The 22,568-nt window shown below is 39.7% G+C and overlaps 2 protein-coding genes across 2 annotated transcripts in view; one reads left to right on the top strand and one right to left on the bottom strand.

Annotated features, from left to right (window-relative positions):
- Positions 1 to 765: 765 nt before the first annotated feature.
- LOC308309724 (kelch domain-containing protein 3-like) lies at positions 766 to 2,021 on the top strand (the record flags this gene model as incomplete). The annotated part of the gene is made up of 2 exons (XM_080755641.1): positions 766 to 1,659; positions 1,935 to 2,021. 2 exons carry the CDS (start codon positions 766 to 768, stop codon positions 2,019 to 2,021), a joined length of 981 nt encoding a protein of 326 aa, XP_080611767.1.
- A 6,008-nt stretch (positions 2,022 to 8,029) lies between these two features.
- Positions 8,030 to 22,568, bottom strand: part of hcn1 (hyperpolarization activated cyclic nucleotide-gated potassium channel 1) — a gene marked incomplete at both ends in the record, with an annotated part of 94,895 nt that continues 80,356 nt past the window's right edge. Inside the window, 2 exons of the mRNA XM_080756815.1 lie at positions 8,030 to 9,129; positions 17,826 to 17,990. Coding sequence (XP_080612941.1) covers positions 8,030 to 9,129; positions 17,826 to 17,990 — 1,265 coding nt within the window. The remainder of the gene's footprint in view (positions 9,130 to 17,825; positions 17,991 to 22,568) is intronic.

Here is a 22,568-nt window from a genome sequence, read left to right as displayed (position 1 = left end):
CAGCCTAAGTGGACTTGCAGTTAGCATATTCCAAACCGAGAATGTTGCACATTCATTAACCTTCCAGTGAGGTGGTAGAATTGCTGCAACACTATTTAATTGTATTATTAGTAGGCGTAATGAGCCGAATGAATGGACTAATTAACATATTAAAACTCTAGGGGTACAATCAGCAATTCAAAGGCCCTTATCAAAACAATTCAGACTGGTGCGTTGACATTTTGTTGCACTAATGAACTTGGGTAATGGAAAACGAAATGAACATTTTAAATGATAACGCTGCATGTCAGAATATAATCATAGGTGGCTAAAATCCTTTGCTGAATTGACAGACATGTTTTAACTACAGTACATGCAGTCGTGTTTCTGGATTATAGAACACAGACTGGCACTGGACATGCTATGCTGGTGTCCAGTGCTGTGCACATCACTACTTGTTCTTGATACCCTCATACACCTATCATTATCAAGTGCAATGTAGTAGGCCTAGCAGTGGTGGCCAGATATAAAACCTATTCAATATAGGATGTTATATTGTATACAGTCATCTGCCAATATGCAACAATATGTAAAGTATATCTGATGGGTTATATTGATACAGCGGCACAAACATCATGCAAAGCTTAGCCAATCGACAAAGCAAGCTTTGCATGATGTTTGTGCCACTGTATAAATAGAAGTGGCAATGTACAGTACACAACACTGCCATTTTTTCTACAGAACAGATTTGAAGCGTCCTATCTAATCCTAATTTGTGGTAATTAAATGGCCAGCTGGGCAGTCCACTTGAAGGGACCAAAGTTAATCCATCATGCTGGTGTGGCAGTCGAGCACAGGGTGTACTCCTTTGGAGGCTTGTGTAACAATAGGACCCACAAGAACGACATTGAGGTCCATGTCTTCAACGCGGTGTCTTTGCAGTGGTTGAAGTTGCCCCCAGTGAAAGCTCCCAGTGAGGTTCCCTCTGTGCGCAGGGGCCACACAGCTGTGCTGATGGAAAATATCTACATCTGGGGAGGATTAAAGAGTAGGGGGTACTCCAATGTGCTTTATACATTTCATGTCGGGACCCACAGGTGGTTCAAGCCAAAGGTTTCTGGGACTGTTCCAGAACCGAGGCGCAACCACTCAGCTTGTGCCTTGGGGAAGGTCATGTTTATCTTCGGAGGATTCAACAAGCTGACTGCATGCACTAATGACATCTACCAGTTGGACACCACCCCAATGGTCTGGTCTGTAATTTACATCAGAGGCACTTCGCCACCTGCTTTATACCGTCACTCTTCCACCATCATTGGGACAAAGATGTTTGTATTTGGAGGCAGAGTGCCCGTGCCTCTGCCTGCAAATGCGCATGAGGTTAACTATGACAATGATATCAAGGTGTTTGACACAGAGACCAACTGCTGGCTAGTCACACCTGCACAGCTTCTTGAAGGGCAGCTTCTTCCAGAAGGACGCGAGGGTCATTCAGCATTTACCTACAATGGAGAGCTGTATATATTTGGTGGCGACAACATGCAGAGACACGACAATATCCTCAATGACCTGTGGAAATTCAACCCAGAGACCTTCTCCTGGAAGAAGGTTGAGCCCAAGGGGAAAAGCCCGGACTGTTCATGGACATCTAGGATGTGCTGTTGCATAGTGGCAGATTGTGTCATACTTTTTGGAGGATTCATATCCATTGTTCATGCAGATGATCTGTATATCTTAGATTTATGTCCTAGTCTGAAGACATTATGCAAGCTAGCATTTATTAGGCACGGTCTGACGCTTTCGGAACTCCCACATGACATCAGGTGGGAACTGGCAGCCATGACTACCAACTTCAAAAACAAAACATGGAAATTCGGCTGCCCACTTATGTAATGTAGCCAACTATGCCACCTTGGAAATTGTGCCCTAGGACAATTTCTATTCATGTTGAGTAGACAGGAAACAAGTCAGCTGTCCTATCCGCCATGCAGGCGTTCTCTGTGGTTATGACGTCGGTGTTTCTCTTGAAGTACCCACTGTAGTCGTCAGAGTGCACTTTACTGCACTACCCTAGTATTTAGAGATTAGTAGGGATCTAAAGGCATAAAAGGAACACAGACCGGTAGACACTATGACATTGCCACAAGTCGCTTCTGGACAACTGCTGGTCCTATGGAATTCACACCCGGTACCGCATGCTCCCCTGAGTCCACTGCAATATGCGTGGAGAATTCGAAGTTGATCAGCCGTCCGGTTCTCGAAATATGTGGGACGTGGGCGTGCACGCACAGAAAGATTTCTGTGCAGGGATCTCCATCTGTGGTGTTTGTGTATTTATAAAATTACAGAAGGATGGAATTTGAATGGTGGTCAGATAAGGCTGAAAATGTGCCCATAGTAGATTATCATAATTATTATGACTGATGTCATAGACTGGCCACATGAAGTCCGATATCCACATCGGAGGCAGTAGATAGACCCTGTCTTTTTGAGGGGGCATAGCCCCTCCCCCTCCTATGCCTAGTGTGTTTGTGTGTACCGAATAGCGATGACTTGATTGGCTGAGCAATGTGTGTACCCCATAGCGATGATTTATTTGATTGGCTGAGCACGGAATGTGATGTATGATGATGTATGATGATAAGAGCGCCCCTCACTTCACACGAGTTGTTCCTCCACAATATTATTTTTTTGTCATTTTGTCATTGCTTTCATCATGTAATGAAAGTGATTAATGTCACCAGCTGGTACAGAGCACAAGAAATTGAACTTTAGGCATACAATTTATATATAGTGGCATATTCCAAGTGGCATTTCTTCCTCAGCCTAGTGGGAATATGCATGCAGTTTTAACGCAATCTGCGGAAATTGCGGAATTGCGGAAATTGCGGAAATGGAAATTGCGTAAATTGGGTAAATGGAAATTGCGTAAATGGAAATTGCGTAAATTGCGGAAATGGTAATTGCGGAAATTGCGGAATTGCCGAAATTGCCGAAATTGTAATGGCGGAAATTGCGGAATTGCGGAAATGGAAATTGCGGAATTGCGGAAATTGCGGAAATTGCGAAAAAACACTCTCAAATTTTCCGCAACACTCCGCAATTTGCTAATGTTTCTCATCCTCCGCAACACTCAATTTTTCCGGTAAATAAAAAAAGACCAGTGGAAGCACTAAGCAGCTTGTGTCGTAAATCTCGAGGGCACTCGAATGATGATGATGATGATAATGAAGAAGAGTATTACAATGTTCTATAACATTGCAATGCCATGTTGGTCCTACCGTCCTAATAATAACAACATGCTAGATTACATACACAGCCTGTCACTCTGGTTGCAATGTATGTAATGTCCTTTATTATACTCCTAACCCCTAATGCCCTGTGCCTTGTCATACACAACCCTAAAACATTGTCATCACATGATCCAGACAGACAGAGGGATGGAGGGATGGAGGGCATGCCTCCTGGTGGAAAACTGCACATTTCTAATTTATGATTACAACTAGTCTTTGTTTTTCTGTCTGTCCGTCCATCCATCCATCAACACAAAAAAGGACACATACCCAGTGCTAAATGACAATATGTTATTTATTTTCTATATTTTAAAGGTTTATTATTTACAAAAAAAAAAAAATCAAAATAACTTTTTGACAAACACTGTTTGTCTGCATATTGTTGTAAGAAAGTTTACATTTATCTTTCTTTCTTCTGTATCAAGTAACCAACTGATAGTTCGATAGTTATTTTTTTCCCAAGCCATGGACTACATGAATGAGCAAGACAATGACCATGTTAGTGGGTGCCTAATTTACACTTTGTCTTACGACATGTCACTTTTTTGTTGCTGTTGAAGATCTGTCATTTTCGCCAAGCAACACAGTCATACGGCAAAGTATAAATGACGCTTTAAGAGGAGCAAGCAGCTCATCCCAGTGTCTGTCCCTCTCCACTAGACACACCATACAGCCTGATTTATACTTTGTTGTACGATGGTATATCATGTGGCAAAAATAGCAGATCTACAAGCACAGAACATTGCGATGCAATGCGCCGTGAGCTTGTCGAGCTGCACATTTTTGGCGTTGGGGACCGTTGTACGATGAAGCATAAATCAGGCATTAGTAAACATATGAAACCTGCAACTATTGTGGTCATCAAACCAAAATAAACATTTGGTTCTTCTTCTCTGGGCACTCTTCATACTTTTTGCATTTTTATTTTCTTTCCTCAAAACAAGACAACAAAGAGAAAGAAATATACAAATATTATGTGCTGGTTTGTTGAGAGTCTCCAACGTATACTGCTAATCTGTAAGCTCATTTGTTCGTGTTGTACATTACAATAATGCCCGTTACAGAATGCTAGTTGTGGTTGAAATTGTGGGGAAAAAAAGCACATAGTTGGGAAGCTCTCCCCTCGAAGGCAAGTATCAAAAACAGCACAAACCAACAGTGCTGCAATCCATCTCATCTGTGTACTAGTTCCTATACACTATGGCATATTCAAGATTAAGCGCTCTTTGTTGTAATAGAATAGCTCCCTCGTTTTAGAACCTATATAGGACCTATAGGATCAGGAGAACATATATTCTAGGGTATACGGTACCTCTCCAATGCTGACCTATTCCCATATCTATAGTCAAAAAGAATCACTATTACCTTTTATAGTAGATCAGAAAGTGCAATTTAAAACAACAGAAATTAAAACTAGAATGTTTTGCTTTGGCCAGTTTCATTTAACATTAATATTCAACCCAAACATCAGTGGCTAGCTACAAGGAAAGGTATAAAGGTGCTCCAATTGTCTACAATGTCTCATTGAGCGTGATGTTATTGCAGATCTAGAGATTGTACATTTTTGTATACTGTACATGACCTCATTAATTATATATATATATATATATATTCTTAAATGAGGATGTTAAGGGGAAAAACTGTTTCTATAGAAGTTCACATTATATTTAAATATTCCAATTGGATAAAGTGAGACATTTGGCCATCATCATTGCTTACACCTTCCTCTAAAAATATTGAAAAATAGAACACACAGAATATACTAATGAATGACTGTGCCAGTGCACCGGCTCACACTCATAACAGAGGATAGAACATGGCTATAGTTTAGGCACAAATACTTAAGAATGTCCATGTGAAAAATCCAATGCTTCCGTTTACACACAAATAACGTCTAGGCAGACAGACAATGAACGAAACGTAATCTCACAAGACATTTAACGTCAACATTTTGAGACAGTATCTTTAAGTATTTGTGACAGTGCATGCTTTCATGACATTGGTGGTTTTGACTCTGTTGGTACAATATTGACACAATCTGTATTGATGAAGACCTGTATTCTTTTAAAACTGTATCTCCAAGGGCTTAGTCACTGTGAACTGATGGGACATTTGGTACCACTAAAAGGGTCATTTATACTTAGTTGTGCAAGCGGTGTCTCCCTACAAGCTCACCACGTGTTGTGTTGCAACGCGTAGTAAGCTTGTATATCGTCCATTTCCGGTGCAAGACATCGGCATGCAACAAAGTATAAATCAGGTAAAAGATTGTGACTCTAATTAAACTTCAAGGGGGATTGTGGGGAAAATACAATACAGTGTCACTGTCACATGACCATGAAACTTGTTTAAAAATCCTACAAGACAACCTTCAGCACATGTTACAATGTATGTGCTTATACGCATATTGACTTCATTTTTGACCGAGGCATCAAACATTTTGGCAATTGTAGGATCATAATAATTGTGTAAATGCCACTTACTGTAGTTCTTATGTTGAAAAATTGATTGGTTTGATTGACATTTTCAACATAAACATGGTAGTGTCGTTTCCTACGGTAGAGTCACAATATTTTGGGTGGACCATGTGCCCATGCCACAAAATCAAGTCCAGGTCAGTTTAGAGTATCTAAGCCCAAATTATGGAATTACATGAGACAGAAACCTTAATGCAAACCAGCATATCCTTTTTTTTTCTTTTTCTATTTCAGTGGTTCACAATCATTATTTGGTAGAAATGGGCCCTACACACTTGAGTCACTGGATTCCTGACTTCAACAGTAAACCAAAGTAAAGTGTAATTGTGATAAGACAGGCGTCACAGGCCACAATACTGTCTGTAATAACCGAGAAGCATATGGGAGCGTACAACTTTACTGTGATGTCAAATAATGCATGATAAACAAATTGTGAAGCATCATTACTTGCATTTGACAATTGATTGATTTGAAACCTTTTCACAGCATGCTCAGTTTTGTCTGAACTTTAAAGAGTATTGGATCGTCCCAATGGGGGAAATTACTTTTCTGCATTCACCCATCAGACACAGGCATGCAGGGGGACACTTTGACATATACATAGGTGAGCCGAGGGTCGAGCTTGTGACCTTCTGATTACCATATGGCCTCTCTGCCCAGCTATTATCTGCCCCCTTTAACTTATGTTAACACACCAGCTCTGGGAAATGAGGCATTGGAGAGGATGGATAATCCCTTTCAATAAGATAACTTTTAAATCAAGTTATATAATTTAGGTAAATATAGCTTTTATGTTCACTTGATGTGAAATCAAAAGCTAGTCTTAGGACAAATAATATATTCTTTGCTGACTGGGGTCCCACAGGGATCTGTTCTTGGCCCCTTCCTTTTCTCTTCCCATCTTAACCATGTCTTCGCCGAGAATAGCCAATCTGCAAGCTCACAACGTGTCACAACACAGCACGCTGTGAGCTTGCCAACGTGCCAGCTCCAAATGTTCCTCTATTATGACATGCCCAGAATAGGGATGCATGGGTTCATGTGGTTAAATATCCTCTGCCCAGGCATCTCTCAGTATCAAAGTAGTGCTATAGCTATTGCATTAAGGTTTGTTTATCTCTAATGGAACATAATGCATTTTGTCACTTATTTACTTTTTTTTCTCCGCATATAGATGATATCCAGGTTCCTGACAGAAGTAAGACATTTGTTATGATTGAGAATGCACCACACAGTATCTGTAAATACTAGATCTACAAAACTATTTACAACACACATATAGGTAATCTTTATATCACAGTCTATTGCATAATGGTGATAATCTTTAGTTTATAAATATTATAAATGTACACATAGTTTTTAAGCAACGTTACATAACTTCAATCTCTGCCATTTGAAATTAGGAGTAGAAAAAAATAGCATCCATCCATCCATCCATCATCCATCCATCCATCCATCTCTCTCTTCTCTCTCTCGCTCTGTCTTTCTCTCCACACTTCGTCCTTCTTGACAAGAATCAAAGAAAGCAGCATTTCAATTGTTCTATTCCCTTTGGACCCATAACACTGTCATGGTCTATGTCAGAGCCGCAGTGAGGATGTTGGCTCAGGAGGGGTATGTATTGCTGTTGCTGAGAGCAACATAACACCTAGCTACTGTGTACGTATGTGTAGACTGAAATAAGGGTTAGGTTCCGGAAATTGGATCAGATTCATTTTGTGAGTGTGCTTTTTGACAGTATTTGTTTTGTGTTGAGTTATTCCACAGTGGTGCCTAAAGCTGCTGAATAGGAGAAGATATCCTTCCTCTTCCCGTTGATTAAAAAAAACACAGAAAATTGTCATTGTCAGGATCCACAATGCATTCCAGTTACAAAACAAAAAAGGAAACAAACAAACTAAAAAAGAACAAGAAAGAAAATCCTTCATACATTGTATTATGTTTCTTTATATTTTTCAGAAAGGAAGACTCATGTTTATACTAGAGCTCTTAAACCGCCATTGCCAAATATTCTAGTTGGATTTACACATATATATATATTTATATATATATTTATTTATATATTTATTTGTTTAATATACATTCTTACGTTTAGGGAGACAATGTGTCTAAAATATAATACAAGGGCTGTCTGTACAGGAAATCTATGAGGTTATCTTTTCAGAATAAAATTGGAGCGAAACAAAAATACTGAAGTTCCTCATATTTCTCTTTTGTTGAATCTCCATTTTTAAAAAGTAATCGAAACACATAAGTAAAAAAAAAAGGAAAAATATGGGATCATAAATTTGATGCAAAGCGCATTTTGTCTTGTTCGGTCTCTGTACTACTCAAGACTGAATCTCTCCTAGATCCCGGGGAATCCCTGTGCTGGGATGTGGTTGATGCCGCCACAGCGGCTGCTGCTGCCGCCGCCGCCGCCGAACGCACCGGGGGCAAAGCTCCCGACGACATCTGGCGGAATAAGTTGACCCGCTGGGGCACTGTGGTGCGGATACCGGTTTGCAGACCCATTCCTTGGATCGCGGTGGCCGCTGCCGCCACAGGTGGCGCGATGGAGGCCAGAGAGTCTCCCGAGGCCGGATGCACTCTGGGCCCTAGGGACGTGTCATGTGGCAAGGAAGGTTGGGAGGCTGACAAGTGTCGCACGTCTCGACTCAAGCTCCCCGACTGGAGAGCCTGTGTGCTCTTGTGGATGTCTCCCCTCTGAGGTGAGGGGACCTGCTGCTGCTGAGGTGACTGTTGCTGCTGCTGTGCTGCCGAAGTTGCAGCTGAAGTTGACACAGCGGGCGTCTGCTGCAGCTGTTGCTGCGTTGGAGGGAGGGGTTGCTGGGGCATGGGCTGCTGGATCAGCGACAGCTGGGAGGCAGTGGGCGAGCCGTACTGGAAACTCCGGCCAGCCAGAGGGGTCTGCACTGGTGGGCTGCACATGGCAGCTGTGAAAGAGCAGGGGGACATGATTGCCCCCTGCTGTTGGATCGGGGTCTGGGGGTTTGTGGCGGAAGAATTGAGGTTGCCGTGGGAAACACTAGGGGCAGGGTAGAGTACCTGCGCAGCAGCCGCAGCGGCGGCTGGCAGGATGCGGTTGCTGGAGGCATTGGCGATAGCCGAAGCACTGTAGGTCAATGGTACAGAGGACTGTTGGAATTGGTTGTTGCCTATGGAACTTGAGTAGGGTGGCTGGGCTGGTGAGTTAATGATGGAGTTTCCAGACATCGGTGTTGAGTTCATCCCGGTGACTGACTGCTTGCGGTCTACCATCATCACCATCTCCCTGTCCTGACGAATGATCTGCTTCAAGATCTCGTTCTCCTGGGTGTTGAACACGCCGGCGTTCAAGTCCTTCTGAAACTTCTGCAGCAGCAGCGAGTTCTTCTTCCCTGTTGAAGTGAAATCGACAGAAGTAAGTACATGGCCGTGGTGCACACATTATACAGGAGAGCATCATTAAAGATGCAGTTTTATGAAGGTGTTCTCTAAGGTGCACACTTGCTTATGTACTTGAATACAGTTTCTACAAAAATCTGCAACCTCAAGCTATGTAATTATCATAGTGTCCCTACAACGGTTTTGTATTTCAGCATGCAAGGTTTATGTCTCTCTGGCCTGGAATGATTTTAAATGCATTTCAGGTCATTTGTGCCATGTGCATTTTCCCAGAGGAGGTTCATTCCCCAGTGCCTCTCAATTCATGACAAAGATTCTCACATTGATTTGAGTGTTTTTGCAATTCTGCAAATTGCATCTTTAAGCCAAGCAAGGGTGGTGATAGACAATATAAAGAACATTGAATGACAGTGATTATGATGATAACAAGTATGACATCTGAGAAGAGTGAGAGGTTTGTTAACACACATCACTAATGTGGACTAGTGTGACATGAGAGCACAGATCGGCCAGGTATCAATGTAATGTAATTATGATGAGACAATAATATACGGTATAAAACCTATGTATTGGTGCGTTTGCCTGAGTGCGTGCGCAAGTGTGTGATGTGTGTGTGTGTGTGATGTGTGTGCGCGCGCGTGTGCACGTGCGTGCATGTGTGCACAGAAATTCCATGTTCAAGGACAGAATACAGATTCTGTTAACTATAGGACAGTTCACTTAAGACACATCACAGGGATACTTACAGAAAGCACTATTCATAAACACATCAACAAAACCACAAACTAGTTCTATAACATGATACCAATATTAGACACAGATTATTATTAATACTATTCCATAAATATTATTGGACTGCTATTCACCTGAACATCAGACACGATGGAAAAGTAAGAATAATGAAGTGAATCACTGCAGGTCATCATCTACCGTATTTGTATGAATTAGGATAAAATATTGACCTGTGTTGGTATGGGAAACACAGGTAATCAGAAGAAGTACTGGTATATTCCGTTTATGCAACAATGAAAGCTCTCCTAGCCTATAAACCAGTAACAATTAAATGGTTATTAATATACATTTAACACTTTTGTGGTTTTATGTGCCAAACTATGGTTAGATTAGATGGATTAAATGTCATGTAGTAAAAGGATGATCACTTTGAATTTGTTATTAGGCAAAAGGCAATATTTACAAAATAGAACAATCTGTCTAGGTTTAATTTATTTTGCATGCTGCCAATAGGCCAAGGAAGTAATTCACTTCTTAAAGTTTTTATTTTATTTTTTATATACATTAAACTTTTTAGAACCTTCATTTTACACAGGAAAGCAACGAAAATGAATATGGGCTGAAACATTGCTCAAATATGGAGTCTAGAGATAACCGATGTCATATACTGGCCACATGACGCCCGAAATCCACATGGAAGCCATGCCGTTATTAGAACCAACCTATATCTTGGTTGCATTATAATTTGAATGGTCCATTATCTCAATTCTGCTGTGACCTCTTAATTGATGGAGAGGTATTTGAACTTTATTCATGTGGGTATTTCTTTTTGGCTGTTGACCTTTTCATGTGGAACAGCAATCTTCTTTGTTGTAAGCATGACAGAGTGGGGTTTTAGTGCGCTGAAGGCTCCAGCCACGGACCATTAATCACTAAGCCTTGAGAACCTAGCATGCTGTACGGTTAATAATGTTACGTTGATGTCAGGTGAAAACCTTGCATGTCCAAAATCGTCCCTTTTTTATTATTATATTAAAAAAACATTTAAAAATAGTCAAAATAGCTGATCTACAATTTCACAATGCGATGTACTGTATGTATTTGTAATGCTTGTAGGTCTGCTATTTTCACTGCTTTTGTGTGACGCTTGTGTGTGATGAAGTTGAGCATTCATTTACAAAAACATGAAAAGTTTAAATATGGAGATAATAGGTTTCTACCTGACAGCAACTGCTTTTTCCTTTCAAGGGCATTACGCAGTTGGCTGTCACAGCGGACTTTTAGAACAAACTCTCCCAGTTGAAGCACAATGTTATTTTATTGTTGCCTAAGTGGGAACAGAGTCATCGTCTGGCAATAAATCCATCACAAACTCAATGCAAGCTTGAAACTAACTGCAATGCAAAGATAATAAAATCACAGTTGGGACTTTTCACCAGTGCTGATTTTGGCAGCAAATTTTGATTTGAGTTTTAGTCATCTTGAATAGTTTTAATTTAGTTTTAGTCACATTTTAGTCACCTACCATGTCTTAGTGTTAGTCGACTAAAATGGATTTTGGTGGGCCTTGATGCCGGCGTAATGTCTGATTTAACACTTGCTGAAAATAGCACATCTACAAGCTCACAACGCGTCTGCAGGCTTGTAGATCTGCTATTTTGAGCATGCAGCAAATGCGTAAAATGACTTATACTGGATCTCTTGTCCACTAGTCGCTTCCTAACATTTTAGTCTAGTTTTTATTTGTTGACGAAATTGTCAATATATTTAGGCTTAGATTTAGTCATCATATTCATAGCTTAGTTTTCATTTAGTTTCCATTTAGATTTCGTCAGTGAAAAATGGTAGTGGACGGACATTTTTTGTCATAGTATCAGTCAACGAAATCAACACTGCTTTTCACCCCAGAAATACTGTATCCTACTAAATCTGTCACCATCCCAGGAAATCCAGTTCTTCGTTTGAGGTCAGTGTGTGGTGGCCATAGTATCATCATCTACCACAGGCTTGGGTGACTAATAACTAATTCTAACACCAGGACGTTAGACTATTGTTAACTTACAACAAGTATTCAGTGATGGCATTTTTAAAGGCGACAGGGTTAAATTCTGTTGATGGGAAGGACATAATCATGTTATTTTTTTTACAAACATTTGCAAAAATTTGCTTCCAAAGCAAATTGACTAAAGACGAGTGTCTTTTTAATAAAATAAATTTGAATTCATTGTCTCTCTCATATATATAAATAAAATATTGATGCATTCATCAAGCAGCTCAATACAATTCAAATGCTCTATTAATATATTTCTTCAATATGTGAAATATTATATCATTGTGAACAAAATTAACATACTGGTAGGAAAAACCTTGAAATAATGACAAAAATAAATAAAATAAAATTAGTTTTGACATAATAAAAATGGAAAACATTTGTGGTGTGTGTGTGTGTGTTTGCCTGCGCCTCAAGCTAAGCTAAGATGAATACGTAATCGTATCATATTATATTCAAGTATTATACAGTATATCTGTATACAAGGGCTGTAGCGATGAACCGATACGAACCGGGACGAAGAGGTTTGTTTGAATCTTTACATTTGTACACTGATACGTGAACCCTTGGATCAATCTAAACGTGTGTGTGTGTGTGTGTGTGTGTGTGTGTGTGTGTGTGTGTGTGTGTGTGCAATTGCGATTCAGATTATAACTAATTAAACAAAGCATCAATATGCACCTTGGATGGCGCGCTTGTCAACGCAAAAGGCCTTGACCTCTCGGCACTCACCACACTCATACTGCTTTACCACAATAATCATAACAGACTGATAAGGTCAATGATCCTAATAGTTCAATTGCTGGACTCACTCCGTCTTTTCCTTTTGGCTAGGTGTATTATAATTCTATTATAATTTCTTACATAGTTGTAATACATTATAATAATGTATAACATGTGAAGTGAGGACGCTGGCGTCGACTGTTCGCCGCTTCACCTCCCAATGTATGAATGAATGAACCATTGTAAAGCGCTTTGAGCACTTGGAAAAGCGCTATAAAAATGCAATTCATTAACATCCGTGTTATGTCACTATAATTGGTCATTGGGTAATATAAGTAAAATGAAAGACCAACACGAAACATTTCTGCTTACTCCACCTCTGACAATGACATTACTTTACTTAAAGCACCCGATGAATGTCTAGTGAATCACACTATAATGCATTATAACAATGATTGTAATGCATATTTTATAAAGTATTAAATTATGAGAATTATAATACACTATGTGAGTGTCCAGCAATTGAGTAGTATCATTGACTTTATAAGTTACTATGAAATGCTTCATGTGTTATGATTGTTATAAAGCATTATGAATATGTATGAATGCTTAATTTAACTACAATAATACAATGTTATAAGCACATCATAAAGCATTCTAAGTATCTAATAAAAATCATTAAAAACATGGGCTTCATAGAAATCGCTCCCGCTGCTCATGGCTCTGTGCACGTGCCTTTACACTTTACAGAATGTGTGCGCATACACAGGTGCATAGGTGTGTGCATGCATGTGTACACAGATACAGTATGCTGATGAGTCTTGACTGCATGTGATAATGCATGGACAGTGGTGGTAAAAGTACTCAAGATATTTTACTTAAGTAAACGTATTGATACTGGTATGTAGATTACCAGTTACCAGATTACCGTTACAAGTAGAAGTCTCGTATAAAAAATGTACTCTCAAGTTAAGTACAAAAGTATCGGCAACAAAATGTACTCAAAAGTACTAAAAGCAAAAGTACTCATATTGCAGAATGTCCCATTTCACAAGTCCAAAAATGTGTATACAATCTTTTGAAAATAGACGATCTACAGCAGATCTGCTATTTTCAAATGGCTGAAATGTATATAGGGTTGAAGTGGTTAATGTATGTTTTCTAATCTCCAAAGTAACTAACTAAAGTTTTCAAATGAATGTAGTGGAGTAAAAGTACAATAATTGGATCTGAGATGTAGTGGAGTACAATTAAGTAAAAGCAGTGAAAATACTCAAGGAAAGTACAAATACCTCAAAATTGTACTCAAGTACAGTGCTTAAGTAAATGTACTTAGTTACTTCCCACCACTGTGAATGGATACAGTGTAATGTGTAATGGCGGGTGCAGGCAACACTCGCACCTCACCAGGTGGTCGACATGACGTCAGTGCAGTCTCTACAAATAAAGCAGCTTAGAGCGTGCTTCTGACTCTTTAATGAGGACCTTTTTTTAAAAAAATACATTTTTGTGTTTTTCTCTTGAAAATCCAGTAGTCAAATCATATGTAACACAATTCAACATAATCTTTTTTTTGCACAGATGAAAACATGAAAAACTGGAAAGTGAAATGGAATTTCTTGCATGAAACAAAAAACAAGTATGGTATTGCATTCGTAAAGATCTGGACTCTTAATCGAAACACATGATTTACTATGTGAACACAGTTAAAATAAATTGGTGAAATAGATATCAACAGAGAAAAACTATGCATGTTCTCATATTCTACAATACTTTATAATCTTTATATTATTCAAAGTCAGTCAAGGTCATTATGGCATGTAATATTGAATCAGATACTACTTGTTTCCTTGATTGCTTATATCTTACGTTTCACTTCCTGTTTAAATTGATATGTTCATTAATCCATCAATGCTAGTGTACAGTAAGTAAGTTGATTTATGTATCACTGAGGGAGGAATTCAGCTGTTCATATACTGTAACCTTGTAGGCCAAGCTCTTCGATAAATGAATTTGAAAGTGCTTCCATTTTAGCATGCCTCTAGGTCATTTTTCCCTTGTGCGAATATAATTGGAATGAAGTGTTTACCTGATGCCTACTCGTCGGCCAGGACACTCTTGAAAACGAGATGAGCTCGTCTCAAGACGGACTCCTGGTCAAATAATTTTTAGATAAATAGAAAACGTCAAATGTGCAACATATTATCGGCGTCAATGCATGTCACTTCTTTCTTTTCTTTTCTTTTTTTTTGGAACGAGACAAGCACTTAACCAAATGACGTTCATATCAATAAACGATACAACCAGCACGGATCATGACATTGTATTTTCCCTTGTATGAGACAAAACCCCCTTTAAGATTAGCCCAATAAACACTTCTGGATTAAGGGGAAGTGTTATTCAAAGGGCTGCTCTTATGTGTCAGTGTTGAACGACATTGTTGGCATGTAAAAAGCCAGCATACCTTTAGTTCCTACATGAAAAGGGCAAATGTAGATTAATACCGCTTTGGTCAAAGGGCATGTGTTTTGAAGGGCACAATTTAGAACGTTTGTACAGTTGTCTACCCTAAAGATTCTATATACTAATTTACACCAAAAATTATCTTCTTCTCAACAGTGAGACATACTGTACAGTACTGTACTAGATCCCTGGAGAATTTAAATGGTCTTATGACCATAATTGATGCTGACTGTTTGTCACAATAGTATTTCAATGTTGAGTCAATACTATGACTGGAAAGTAATTCAACAGAAACAAACCCATAGCATGGTGAAACTGTAGGCCTATACGTCTAACAGAAAATACAGGCTCTGAGATTTGTGCAATATTGTCATTAGAATTTAAAGCAATAGGAGTAAAGGTTTGTGTTGTGTAGTTACCTTGCCATGATGTAACTCCAAAGGGGGGCAAGATATTTAAAAAATAATTGATCCACCAGCTCTCAAAGTCACAATTTTACCACATACAGTATTGAACACAAACTAAACTGATTCTGCCAATATATAGCATCATAAAACTCGGTTCTGCACTCATTTTATCCTGTTGATTTAGCTAGTTTTTATTGGGAAGAAACTGCAGATCCATATCTGGATTGTAAAATCAACAAAAAGAAGATTTCTTTTTTTTAATAGAAAATAAAAATAAAGGAATGCAAAACTGGGTTTGTGATTAGTTATACTGTATATCGGCAGAATTGGCTTTATTTGCTTTTGTTTGTGTGTTGAAAGACTGACTTTGGGAGCTGTCTCCGGTTGCACTGTAAGTAAGCATATTTTGACATTTCTAGTCAATGAAGAAACTATTTTTGATATCTCTCACACCTTTGGAGTTACATAATGCTAAGGTAACTACGGCACACAGCCCAAATCTCTACCGAAGTGTCCTATATTGCTTTAACCTAAACACAAAATGATACACACCTTTTTAACCATTTTGAACCTGGCATCCCTATTTAGGGGGAGTCATTATAGTGTAGGTGAAAACAAAATTCAACATTTCAACATTTTCTAAAATAGAAAAAAAAAAGCAGATCTGCAAGCTCACAGCGCATCATATCACGACATGTTGTGATGTAGTAGATCTGCTATTTTTGCTATTCATTGTATGATGAAGTATATGGCTTAAGTGGTTAACCTTGTTGCAAATAATATTAAAAAGCAAAGGATGAGAGTAATAACTAACTATATGAATCAATAAAAAATGCTGTGAGAATAATGAATCTTTGTATTTGCCTCTTTTAAGTTGAGAAGAATGAGGGGAACCTTTTTAAGGGTATGCTGTTGAAATTTAAACTTGAAAAGGTTTAAATTATGCAGCAAGATGCTACAGTATGACATGATCAAAAATAAACCCCATTTGCAAAAATAAGACTCTAGATAAGACTGAATGCATACAGTATATTTTTTTTAAAGCTTAAGAGCTACCCGACTTCATTATACACTCACTTTAAATTCAATACAGTCCAATTTATTCATGAATGTGATCTTCAAATGCAGCTTAGCAGAATCTGAAATGTTTTACATACAATGTTCCGATTGTCCTGTTCGGGTGCTACGAAGTCCATTATTTAAGCCCAAATTATTATACAGAATGTTACAAAGATAGGGCCCTATTTTCGCCAGTGCATTACCCCTTATCCAGTTATCCCCCAACTTCTTTGCCCTTTTTTTTTTTACGATTTTGAAAAACATAAAAAAAAATATTCAACTAGCTGATCTACATCGACACGTTGTGAGCTTGTAGATTGGCTATTTGAACTATTCAATAATGTTTTTGAAAATAATAATAAAAAAGGCAAAGAGGCTTAGCGATAAGGGGTAAGGCACTGGCAAAAATAGGGCCCATAATGTATACCGGTAGGCTGAAAATGCATAATAAAGCATGCAACGTTATATAAATGTAAAGTTTACAACAAAATTGCCAAATGTGGGCTATGACTAATCATTGCCCTGGTTGTATACACGTATACATGTGCCCCTTTTTTAACAGTAGTAAATGTGTTTAACCCAACCAAACGAATTAAAGCACAATCAATTATGGCCAAGTTCCACAAAAAAATTTCCTCTATCACACATTGAAAAAGAAAAGGGAAGGATTATTATTTTTCTTTTTTTCAAATGACCGTTCGGGAGACACAGCACCAATTCTGTGTGAAACCTGCTAATGAGGCGGGACAGGTGATGTCACCATGCCCAGCTCATGGCCCCATTATAATCTGTGGTTGAGTTGGGGTGGTTGGGGTGCTGCTCATACCCAGGTGTGCGGATGAGTGGAAGGCGGAGGCGGAGGCACATGCATGTGAGGTTAGCTTCCGTCCACTCGCTGGGATTCCAGTCGGGGGTCAACACCAAACCAATGAAGGGATAACCTGACTCCCTCCCGGACAGCGACATGCACTGCCTTCCAGTTAATCCATCCACAAAATGCTACTTTGCCACTTTCGAATGATCAGTGCTTATTACAAAGGAGTCTTTAAAAAAAACATTACTTTAGACAAACAAAGAGGAGAAATTTGAAATGAGTAGAGCATACATATCATGCAGCACAAGATGACAGACACGGTGCTGTGGTGAAAAAAGAAGGAGGCAAACACTGATGGAGACAAGACAAGGCACAATGGCAGGCAAAAGATCTGCAACCAATCGGACGAAGGAATTAGAATTAGTAGCGCGCAGGTCTTACCGATGCGGTCCAATCTGTCTATGGCGACAGTCTCAAAGGCCCGTCGCATCATGGGGTACTCCTCCAGCACCTCGTTGAAGTGGTCAACAGAGAGGGAGAAGAGACGGCAGTAGGTATCGGCCCGCACGCTGGCTGTTCGGCGGCCTTTGGTCAGCAGGCAGATCTCTGTTCAGGAGGAAGGGAGTTGGAGAAATAGGGGGGGGGGGGGGGGGATGAAAGAGAAAGAGATGAGGGTTTAAGGAGTTTGAGATAAACATGAAGACATGCGATGGGGGCAGAGAGGGTCAGGAGAGACAGACAGAACAGCAGAGGTTGAAGACATAAGAAATCATCAGTGAATAAAGAAATTCTTTGAACATTATTGTCTACCCTGGATGTAGGGCCTCAAACATGCAATGAGAATTCCACATTAATTTAGTTTAACTAAAATGACAAGCTCCGCAGCATTGCTGTCACTGCTTCCGTACAAAGTAAATTCATCATCCTGCTGAGAGGTTATGTGTAATTAAACTAATTACACTGTAATGTGGTTAGCTTCACATCATGCATCAGTGGAACACACAGTTGCCACTGAAACCTGTAGAGATGAATGAGAACACCATCCAACATTTTGGTTGATATCATATTAATAATATTGCCAGTAGCATCATAATACTGCCACCAGTGCTGTTTTGTAGGCTACAGAGAACAAGAACATGTCTGATTTCTATAGGGGAGTCTACATTCTCAGATCAGTTTGGTTTCGAGATGATAATTAATAAGATGGCCAAGGACATTATGAGCAAAAAATCTAAGAGAAGATTGAGAGAAATAGGAAGATTAATAGTGTTTTGGGAAAAGTGACTGACTTCATATAAAACCAATTCCTTTCTGTCACAACATCATGGAATGTGCATGCCATAGATGTGAAATAGGAAGCGTCAATTTCTGCCGCCTAGTGCCTAGGGCGGCAGTTAGAAGAGCTGGCACAAACGTAGCCTCTGTACCAAGGCTTTTTTCGTTTGAGGAGCTGGACTTATTGATTAAGATAGCCTAATAATGTATGGATCTATATGTTATGGACATCATTGCTGGTTCATTTTGTGTTCCGTTCTGTGATAAGACAATTGCGCGAGTCGGGAAGGGCGGCCCTGTGGGATACGGCCTAGGGCGCTAATTCCCTAAGGGCTTCCTTGCATTCAGACATATCAGTATAGGCAGAGATCTCTAATTGTCTGGCAACGCTTCACCAGTAAAGGCCTATTCATATTCCAGTTTTAAGTGATATGGTGACCACCAAAACAGTGGACGGTGGCATTAGAAAAAACAAGTCATGTGTTTGGGTGAGCGGTGAATCGTTTACCACCGCGGCGTGACGTCATGTTGTAGTTTGAGGTTTGGCACCTTATCACCTAAAACGAAAAGGCCTTAACAGTATACAGACTGAGATCATGAGACCAGTCCTAGTTCACTCGATCTACCAACCAATATAGCACATTTGTTGACCAAGGTGACCTCAGCAATTAAATAAAACATTGTTTTCATAGCACAGGGAATAGATGATTAAGTAGTTAACTTATGGACATTTGGTGTCCTGTGCTACCAGATGGTGTGTTAACCACTGGGCCAGGATGTATAATGGAAGCTTAATTACCTCATCATGGTGCCCGCACTTTTTTGACTTGAGAACTGCTTTTAAAATGACCAGCTCAACAATATAACAACCACAATTAATGATCCTGAAAATAATAAAATGTACCGGAGAGACTTTTCTTTTTAGGAGCAGGGCACACAGTATACTGCTTTTGTAATCTACTGTTACATATGCCTTTGTGATCTACTGGTAGATCTCAATCTACTTATGGCAACCCCTTCCATATAGTATAGAAACAAGAAGGTGCACTCTAAGTAGAACATTGTGTAGTAGGTTGTTGTTGTACGTATATTATGAACAGGGCTGACTGAAGAAATAATGCACTCATTCATTCATGCACGCAACCACTGGCACTGAGTACGTCAATTATAATATAAAGGTCATTTCACCCATCGGTTTCTGCCCGCTAGGACTATAGTATTACAGTATGCACAGATTGATAATAAAAATGTCATGGAATAATGTAATCGGATATGTTCTCTTACAGTATGTTCATGGGCTCTTTCAACCATTCATATCAGAACCACTTACTGTATGAATGCACATACGCAGAATATTGTCATAATAAATCAGACTGCACTATATGGTAGAGCAGGTGTGATCTGTCCGTTCTCATTTATTTTCAATAAAGGAATGAAGACGGAAGTTTGTGCCTGATTTCCTGAGGGACAAGATAAAGCTGCATGGCTTTTGTATTGCAAGTTGTTTGAAAATAACTGGGTGTGAATGCAGTGTTAGAGATGTTCTGATGGAAAAAGCTCCTCTGCAGAGGGAGAGAGTGAGAGAGTGAGAGAGAGAGAGAGAGAGAGAGAGAGAGAGAGAGAGAGAGAGAGAAAGAAGAAAGTGTTCTATCACACTCTCAGAACAGGGAACTGACTGCATGGTCATATGGGTATACTGTAAGTCCTGTCAAGTCTGCCCCTGACATTTACAAAGATACTGAATGTTCCAGGGGCAACCAACTTTTGTGCAATTTGGACGTTCAACATACAGTATAGTAGGCTACGGTACAGTGAGAATTCAATTTAAGCAAGCACTCATTTTACATGTTTGTATATGATACAAACTGACACATCATCATTAATAAACCTTGATGATTCAGTTCTATAATAGTTTTTTTTTTTACAACAGAAATCAGCTGTTTTAAAAGTTGCCTTTTGTCGTTTGTCATTGTTATATCATCCTCTCCTGGGCCCAGAGACTGACTTCCATGCAGAGGTGCCAGGAGTGGGGTCTGATTTAGGAAACAAGTTCAGATGACCACTGTTTCTGTTGACAATACTTGTCGCTGTGCTGTCCGTGTGTAAGCGAGTCCAGTTTGCATTTTTGGTTGACTCAACGTGACAACGTCCCTGAATATGTGCATTTGTTTTTCAACAAATGCATGACTCTAAAACAAGGCAGGAGCATCTGGCAGTGTGGAGCCTTGAGGCTTGTTAGGCGAGCCAATGCCAACGCCATGCGTGACAACAAGCACAGTGTCCAAGTTGGCCGGACAGGTTATCACACTAACCAAACGTGCACTCCCTCTGCACATCGACGAACAGCGGCTATTTTGTGGACAACTGGTTTATATGCGTGTACCGTGGCGCTCTTATTAGTCAGGCGGGAAATTGACATGATAGTTCAGTTGGTGATACAAGCATGGAATTTGATACAGATGACCTTCATATATGACCCTAATTTGATAATCAACCTCCGGCCAAGGAGAATTCCTACATTTTCAAAATGGCTGCGTTTTGGACTAGGCCTACATTACGTTGATGGGACTGTAAATCTTTGCTCTCACTGTCATTTTGGTATAAGAGAATTATGTTAGAGATATTTCTACCATAAAGAACAAAAATAACATTAGGTTCCAATATAGCTTGCAGAAATGTACATCTGCAAGACGGCCGGCAGTTTTTTATTTGGCTGCAACTGAAAATCTTTTTTTTAAAGAAGAAAATCCATCTTAATAATGTAGGAATTTTGCATGGTTGGAGGTTGATTATCAGTAGGGCCAAATTCCATGCTTGTATGACCAACTGAACTATCATGTATCAGCAATTTCCCGCCTGACTATAGATCTCCTGCTAATGGCCTTGTGTGACTAATATTCTCCCCCCCCCTCTCTCTCTCTCTCTCTCTCTCTCTCTCTCTCTCTCTGTCCTTTGCTGCCCGCATTTGCTTCTCCTCTACCCCTCTTTCTCGTTCTAGCCACAGTTGGGTCGTAGTAGCCTGGTTGTTGAATTGAATGTGATTCACACCAGAGAGAAAGAAAAGAGTGAGGTGTCTGACACACAGCCAGCTGCTCCCCAGTCAGAGCCCATCTCCTAATGCTGTACTCATGCATATGGGAAAAGTACCAGCTGGGCAGAAGGCAAGAGCAGGTGGCTGAGAACCAGCAGAACACAGCCAAATGAGTGCTGTAGCGTTTATGCCTTGGAAAGCAGCAGATAAATTAACAAAATGGGAAAACCAGTGCTTAGTTTGATATTAATTCAAGCATTTTCCCTCACGTGGTCATTTAGTTTAAATATAAACTCATTATAAAGCCCAAACCACAGGGCAAAGGATCGCGTTGGGACAAAACGTTTTAAGGTAAACCACACCAATGCAACTCATTGATTTGCAAAAAGACTTTGGAATAGTTCTGCAATGCAGTTTACATTTCCAATTTGTTTCCACACAAATGTCACCAGATGCGTTAGGAGGCGGAGATCTGTGATCTTCTGGCTACGTGGGACTACAGTATGTTTTGCTTTCTCTCATCACCACTCTCCAAGTACAGTGCAAATAAAATCAGTGCATTGTAAAAAACAAATGAAAGGAATTCACTCTTAATCTAGTCTCTCTTGCTTGAAACAGACAGATGCTTGCCTATTTAGCGAACCCAACAGATCACCTAACCTTCGACATGAAGCTGAGATAGGATAATCCAAAAATCCAAAAAGATACAACTCTCGTGAATTAACTTTTTCCCCCTTTCTCTCATCACTCACAGTCACAGTACAGTATGCTGTTGCCCAGGGTCAGTTTGCCTGGTTATAGGCTGCACGCACGCACACGCACACACACACACACACACACACACACACACACACACACACACACACACACACACACAC

This window comes from Protomyctophum bolini (genome assembly GCF_963924005.1).
Source record: "Protomyctophum bolini genome assembly, chromosome: 22".
Lineage (NCBI taxonomy): Eukaryota > Metazoa > Chordata > Actinopteri > Myctophiformes > Myctophidae > Protomyctophum > Protomyctophum bolini.
The sequence above is the reverse complement of the archived record's forward strand: the minus strand, read 5'-3'. Positions and strand labels throughout refer to the sequence as shown.